The sequence below is a fragment of the Petromyzon marinus genome, unplaced genomic scaffold, assembly GCF_048934315.1.
Source record: "Petromyzon marinus isolate PM22_M1 ecotype Great Lakes invasive population unplaced genomic scaffold, UKy_Petmar_22M1.pri1.0 PM_Scaffold_119, whole genome shotgun sequence".
NCBI classification, from domain to species: Eukaryota; Metazoa; Chordata; class Hyperoartia; order Petromyzontiformes; family Petromyzontidae; genus Petromyzon; species Petromyzon marinus.
In genome coordinates, this window is record NW_027423079.1 from 70,001 (window position 1) to 76,419 (window position 6,419).

The following is a 6,419-nucleotide window of genomic DNA, read 5'->3' on the forward strand; positions in this document are numbered from 1 at the left end:
CCCACCCACCCACCCACTGACCCACCCCCCCACCCACCCACCCACTCACTCACTCACCCACTCACCCACCCACTCACCCACCCACCCACTCACCCACCCACCCACTCACCCACCCACCACTCACCCACTCCACCCACCCACTCACCCACTGACCCACTCACTCACCCACCCACTCACTCACCTACTCACTCACTCACCCACCCACTCACCCACTCACTCACTCACCCACTCACTCACTCACCCACTCACCGATCCCCACTCACTCACCGGCCCACTCACTCACCCACTCACCCACTCACTCACCCACCCACTCACCCACTCACCCACCCACTCACCCATCCACCCACTCACTCACCCACCCACTCACTCACTCACCCACTCACCCACTCACTCACCCAACCACTCACCCACTCACCCACCCACCCACTCACCCACTCACTCACCCACCCCCCCACCCACCCACCCACTCACTCACCCACTCACTCACCCACCCACTCACTCACTCACTCACCCACTCACCGACTCACCCACCCACCCACTCACTCACCCACCCAGTCACTCACTCACCCACCCACCCACTCACTCACCCACTCACCCACCCACCCACCACTCACCCACTCACTCACCCACTCACTCACCCACTCACCCACCACTCACCCACCCACTCACCCACCCACTCACTCACCCACTCACTCACCCACCCACTCACCCACCCACTCACCCACCCACTCACTCACCCACCCACTCACCCACTCACCCACCCACCCACTCACTCACTCACCCACCCACCCACCACTCACCCACTCACTCACCCACCCACTCACTCACTCACCCACCCACCCACCCACTCACTCACTCACCCCCCCACCCACCCACTCACTCACCCACCCCCCCACCCACCCCCCCACCCACCCACCCACTCACCCACTCACTCACCCACCCACCCACCCTCCCACCCACCCCCCCACCCACCCACCCACCCCCCCACCTCCCCACCCACCCACCCCCCCACCACCCCCCCACCTGTAACAGGAAGTGAAGGGCGACGTGCCTCTGGCACTTCCGTGCTGCGGCGACGGCCCCAGCAGCCTCCTCGGCCTCGTGTGGGCGAGCGGCCCGGGAGGCCGAGAGGCCCAGGTGGCGGCCCAGGGAGGAATCCAGCTCATCACTCACCCTCAGCAGCATGCGACGGGACTCACGGAGCGCTTTCACGTCGCTGTGGTGGGTGGGTGGGTGGGGGGGTGGGTGAGTGGGTGGGTGGGTGGGTGGGTGGGTGGGGGGGTGGGTGGGGGGGTGGGTGGGTGAGTGGGTGGGTGGGTGGGGGATAGGGTGTGTGGGTGAGTGGGTGAGAGGGTGGGTGGGTGAGTGAGTGGGTGGGTGGGTGGGTGAACGAGTGAGTGGGTGGGTGAGTGGGTGGGTGGGTGGGTGAGTGGGTGAGTGAGTGGGTGGAGTTGGTGAGTGGGTGAGTGAGTGAGTGGGTGAGTGGGTGGGTGGGTGAGTAAGTGGGTGAGTGAGTGAGTGGGTGAGTGGGTGAGTGGGTGGGTGAGTGGGTGGGTGGGTGGGTGGGTGAGTGGGTGGGTGGGGTGGGTGAGTGGGTGAGTGAGTGGGTGAGTGGGTGGGTGAGTGAGTGGGTGGGTGGGTGAGTGGGTGAGTGGGTGGGTGGGTGAGTGAGTGGGTGAGTGAGTGGGTGAGTGAGTGGGTGGGTGAGTGAGTGGGTGAGTGGGTGGGTGAGGGAGTGGAGTGGGTGGGTGAGTGAGCGAGTGGGTGAGTGGGTGGGTGGGTGAGTGGGTGAGTGGGTGGGTGAGTGGGTGAGTGAGTGGGTGAGTGGGTGGGGAGGGGTGGTTTTTGTAGTGGTGGTGATGGTTGTGTTGAGGATGTGATGGTGTGGTGGTGGTTGTGGTGGTTGTGGTGGTGGTTGTGGTGGTTGTGGTGGTTGTTGTTGTTGTGGTTGTGGTTGTTGTGGTTGTGGTGGTTGTTGTTGTTGTGGTTGTTGTTGTTGTGGTTGTTGTTGTTGTGGTTGTTGTTGTTGTTGTGGTGGTTGCTGTGGTTGTTGTTGTGGTTGTTGTTGTTGTGGTTGTTGTTGTGGTGGTTGTGGTTGTTGTTGTGGTTGTTGTGGTTGTTGTTGTGGTTGTTGTTGTGGTTGTTGTGGTTGTTGTGGTGGTTGTTGTGGTTGTTGTTGTGGTTGTTTTGGTTGTTGTTGTTGTGGTTGTTTTGGTTGTTGTTGTGATTGTTGTTGTTGTGGTTGTTGTTGTAGTTGTTGTGGTGGTTGTTGTGGTTGTTGTGGTGGTTGTTGTGGTTGTTGTGGTGGTTGTTTCGGTGGTTGTTGTTGTGATTGTTGTTGTTGTGGTTGTTGTTGTGGTTGTTGTTGTGGTTGTTGTTGTTGTGGTAGTTGTGGTAGTTGTTGTTGTGGTTGTTGTTGTGGTTGTTGTGGTTGTTGTGGTTGTTGTTGTGATTGGTGTTGTTGTGGTTGTTGTTGTTGTGGTAGTTGTTGTTGTGGTTGTTGTTGTTGTGATTGGTGTTGTTGTTGTTGTTGTGGTAGTTGTTGTTGTGGTTGTTGTTGTGGTTGTTGTGATTGGTGTTGTTGTGGTTGTTGTTGTTGTGGTAGTTGTTGTTGTGGCTGTTGTTCTTCTTCTTACTCGAGGATAAACCGCTGCAGTTGATTCTTGATGGAAGTCTGTGCCTGCTCCAGCAAAATCTACAAAGACAAAGATCCCCCAGGTAGCTCACACAGACACACAGAGGCTGTAGGGGCAAGTGCTGTGAGTAGCACCTGCACACAGACAAAGTTCCCCCAGGTAGCCTCTAGCAGGCTGTAGGGGCAAGTGCTGTCAGTAGCACCTACACACAGACAAAGATCCCCCAGGTAGCCTCTAGCATGCTGTAGGGGCAAGTGCTGTCAGCAGCACCTACACACAGACAAAGGTCCCCCAGGTAGCCTCTAGCAGGCTGTAGGGGCAAGTGCTGTTAGTAGTAACAGCACCTACACACAGACAAAGATCCCCCAGGTAGCCTCTAGCAGGCTGTAGGGGCAAGTGCTGTCAGGAGTAGCAGCACCTATACACGAAGATAGTGACACACACAGTGACACACACAGTGACACACACAGTGACACACACAGTGACACACATAGTGACACACACACAGTGACACACACAGTGACACACACAGTAACACACACAGTGACACACACACAGTGACGCAGTGACACACACACAGTGACACACACAGTGACACACACACAGTGACACACACACACAGTGACACACACACACAGTGACACACACAGTGACACACACACACAGTGACACACACACAGTGACACACACACAGTGACACACACACACACAGTGACACACACAGTGACACACACAGTGACACACACACAGTGACACACACAGTGACACACACAGTGACACACACAGTGACACACACACAGTGACACACAGACACAGTGTACACACAGTGACACACACACACAGAGACACACACACACAGTGACACACACACAGTGTACACACACAGTGTACACACAGTGACACAAAGATCCCCCATATAGCCTTAACAGACTGTAGGGGCAAGTGCTGTTAGCGAGCACCTATGAAGGCCGGAACGGTACACGAGGGGGTGGGTGGCCAGCACCACGCCCGACCGCCTTTGTCTCCCTAGTGGCGATGTTTACACACCGCACCAGGTACTCATTTGAGGCTGAGTCGACCTAGGGGAGGCCCGGGACCGGTTCAGATAATCGTCACAGGTGTTGGCCGTGAGCGGGAATCGAACCCGGGTCGCCAGGTTCATAGCGCAGCGTAGCGCTAACCACTACACTATCGCTCACACACACAGTGACACACACACAGTGACACACACATACACACACACACACAGTGACACACACACATACACACACACACAGTGACACACACACAGTGACACACACACACACAGTGTACACACAGTGACACACACACACAGAGACACACACACAGAGTGACACACACACAGTGTACACACAGTGACACACACACACACACAGAGACACACACACAGTGACACACACACAGTGTACACACAGTGACACACACACAGTGACACACACACAGTGACACACACACACACAGTGTACACACAGTGACACACCCAGAGACACACACACAGAGTGTGTGTCTCTGGGTGTGTGTGTGTGAGACCCTCACTGCGTTGTGGTTGGTCAGCTCCTGAAGTCCATCAGCGAACCGGTTTAGGGGACCCTGCCAACACATCACGCACACAGAGGGGTGGGGCTTCATATAACGGACTATTCCAGTGGCCCAGATCCCCCCTATTTTGTGTAATGGTCTGTCCCGAGTGCCACTGCTGACTGTGTGGACCGTACCACTCTGGGGTTAGAATAGGGGGGGGTTGATGGGTTGTTTTATGGACTATCGCAGTGGTGTCAAGTTTCCCCCCTATTTTGTGTAATGGTCGGTCTGTCCCGGCTGCCACTGCACCACTCTGGCGTTATAAGAGGGGGGGTTGATGTGTTGTTTAATGGACAATCCCAGTGGTGTCAAGTTTCCCCCCTATTTTCTGTAATGGTCTGTCCCGAGTGCCACTGCTGACTGTGCGGACTCTACCACTGTGGGGTTACAAGAGGGGAGGTTGATGTGTTGTTTAATGGACAATCCCAGTGGTGTCAAGTTTCCCCCCTATTTTCTGTAATGGTCTGTCCCGAGTGCCACTGCTGACTGTGCGGACTCTACCACTGTGGGGTTACAAGAGGGGAGGTTGATGTGTTGTTTCATGGACAATCCCAGTGGTGTCAAGTTACCCCCTATTATGTGTAATGGTCTGTCCCGAGCGCCATTGCTGGCTGTGTGGACTGTACCACTGTGGGGTTATAAGAGGGGGGGTTGATGGGTTGTTTAATAGACTATCCCATGGCCCAGTTCCCCCCTATTATGTGTAATGGTCTGTCCCGAGCGCCACTGCTGGCTGTGTTAACTGTACCATTGTGGGGTTATAAGAGGGGGGGTTGATGGGTTGTTTAATGGACTATCCCAGTGTCACCTTTCCCCCCTATTTTGTGTAATGGTCCGTCCCGGGCATCACTGCTGGCGGTGTGGACTGTACCACTGTGGGGTTACAAGAGGGGGGGGTTGAGGGGTTGTATAACGGACTATATCAGTCTCATTTCCCCCCTATTTTGTGTAATGGTCCTTCCCGGGCGCCACTACTGGCGGTGTGGACTGTACCACTGTGGGGTTACAGGAGGGGTGAGTTGAGGGGGTGTTTAATGGACTATCCCAGTGTCCCGTTTCCCCCCCTATTTTGTGTAATGGTCTATCCCGGCTGCCACTGCTAGCTGTGTGGACTGTACCACTGTGGAGTTACAAGAGGGGGGATTGGGTTGATGGGTTGTTTAATGGACTATCCCAGTGTCGCGATTGCCCCTATTTTGTGTAATGGTCCGTCCCGGGCGCCACTGTTGGCTGAGTGGACTGTACCAGTGTGGAGTTACAAGAGGGGGGGTTAGGTTGAGGGGTTGTTTAATGGACTATGCTATTGTCCCATTTCCCCCCTATTTTTTGCAATGGTCCGTCCCGGGCGGAACTGCTGGTGGAGTGGACTGTACCACTGTGGGGTGATACGAGGGGGGGTTGATGGGTTGTTTAATGATCTATAACAGTGTCCCATTTCCCCCCTATGTTGTGTAATGGTCCGTTCCGGGCACCACTTCAGGCTGTGTGGACTGTACCACTGTGGGGTTACAAGAGGCGGGGGTTGATGGGTTGTATAATGGACTATCCCAGTGTCCCATTTCCCCCCTATTTTGTGTAATGGTCCGTTCCGGGCACCACTACTGGCGGTGTGGACTGTACCACTGTGGGGTTATAAGAGGGGGGGAGGGGTTGATGGGTTGTTTAATGGACTATCCCAGTGTCCCAGTTCCCCCTCTATTTTGTGTAATGGTCCGTCCTGGGCACCACTGCTGGCGGTGTGGACTGTACCACTGTGGGGTAATAAGAGGGGGGTTGATAGATTGTATAACGGGCTATCCATGTGTCCCGTTTCCTCCCTATTTTGTGTAATGGTCTGTTCCGGGCACCACTATTGGCGGTGTGGACTGTACCACTGTGGGGAGATACGAGGGGGGGTTAATGGGTTGTTTAATGGACTATCCCAGTGTACCAGTTCCCCCCTATTTTGTGTAATGGTCTGTTCCGGGCACCACGGTTGACGGTGTGGACTGTACCACTGTGGGGTAATAAGAGGGGGGTTGATAGATTGTATAACGAACTATCCCAGTGTCCCAGTTCCCCCCTATTTTGTGTAATGGTCCGTTCCGGGCACCACTGCTGGCGGTGTGGACTGCACCACTGTGGGGTGATACGAGGGGGAGAGGGGTTAATGCGTTGTTTAATAGACTATCCAAGTGTCCC

At 55.3% G+C, this 6,419-nt stretch overlaps 2 protein-coding genes across 2 annotated transcripts in view; both read right to left on the minus strand.

Moving 5' to 3' along the window:
• Positions 1-4,296, minus strand: part of LOC142922611 (arf-GAP with coiled-coil, ANK repeat and PH domain-containing protein 2-like) — a gene marked incomplete at its 3' end in the record, with an annotated part of 63,801 nt that extends 59,505 nt beyond the window's left edge. Inside the window, exons 1-3 of the mRNA XM_076063430.1 lie at positions 4,194-4,296; positions 2,637-2,695; positions 1,024-1,216 (exon numbers count right to left, since the gene is read on the minus strand). Of these exons, the coding sequence (XP_075919545.1) occupies positions 1,024-1,216; positions 2,637-2,695; positions 4,194-4,286 (345 nt within the window). The remainder of the gene's footprint in view (positions 1-1,023; positions 1,217-2,636; positions 2,696-4,193) is intronic.
• A 788-nt stretch (positions 4,297-5,084) lies between these two features.
• Positions 5,085-6,419, minus strand: part of LOC142922612 (arf-GAP with coiled-coil, ANK repeat and PH domain-containing protein 1-like) — a 14,752-nt gene continuing 13,417 nt past the window's right edge. The window contains exon 5 of the mRNA XM_076063431.1: positions 5,085-5,111. Coding sequence (XP_075919546.1) covers positions 5,085-5,111 — 27 coding nt within the window. The remainder of the gene's footprint in view (positions 5,112-6,419) is intronic.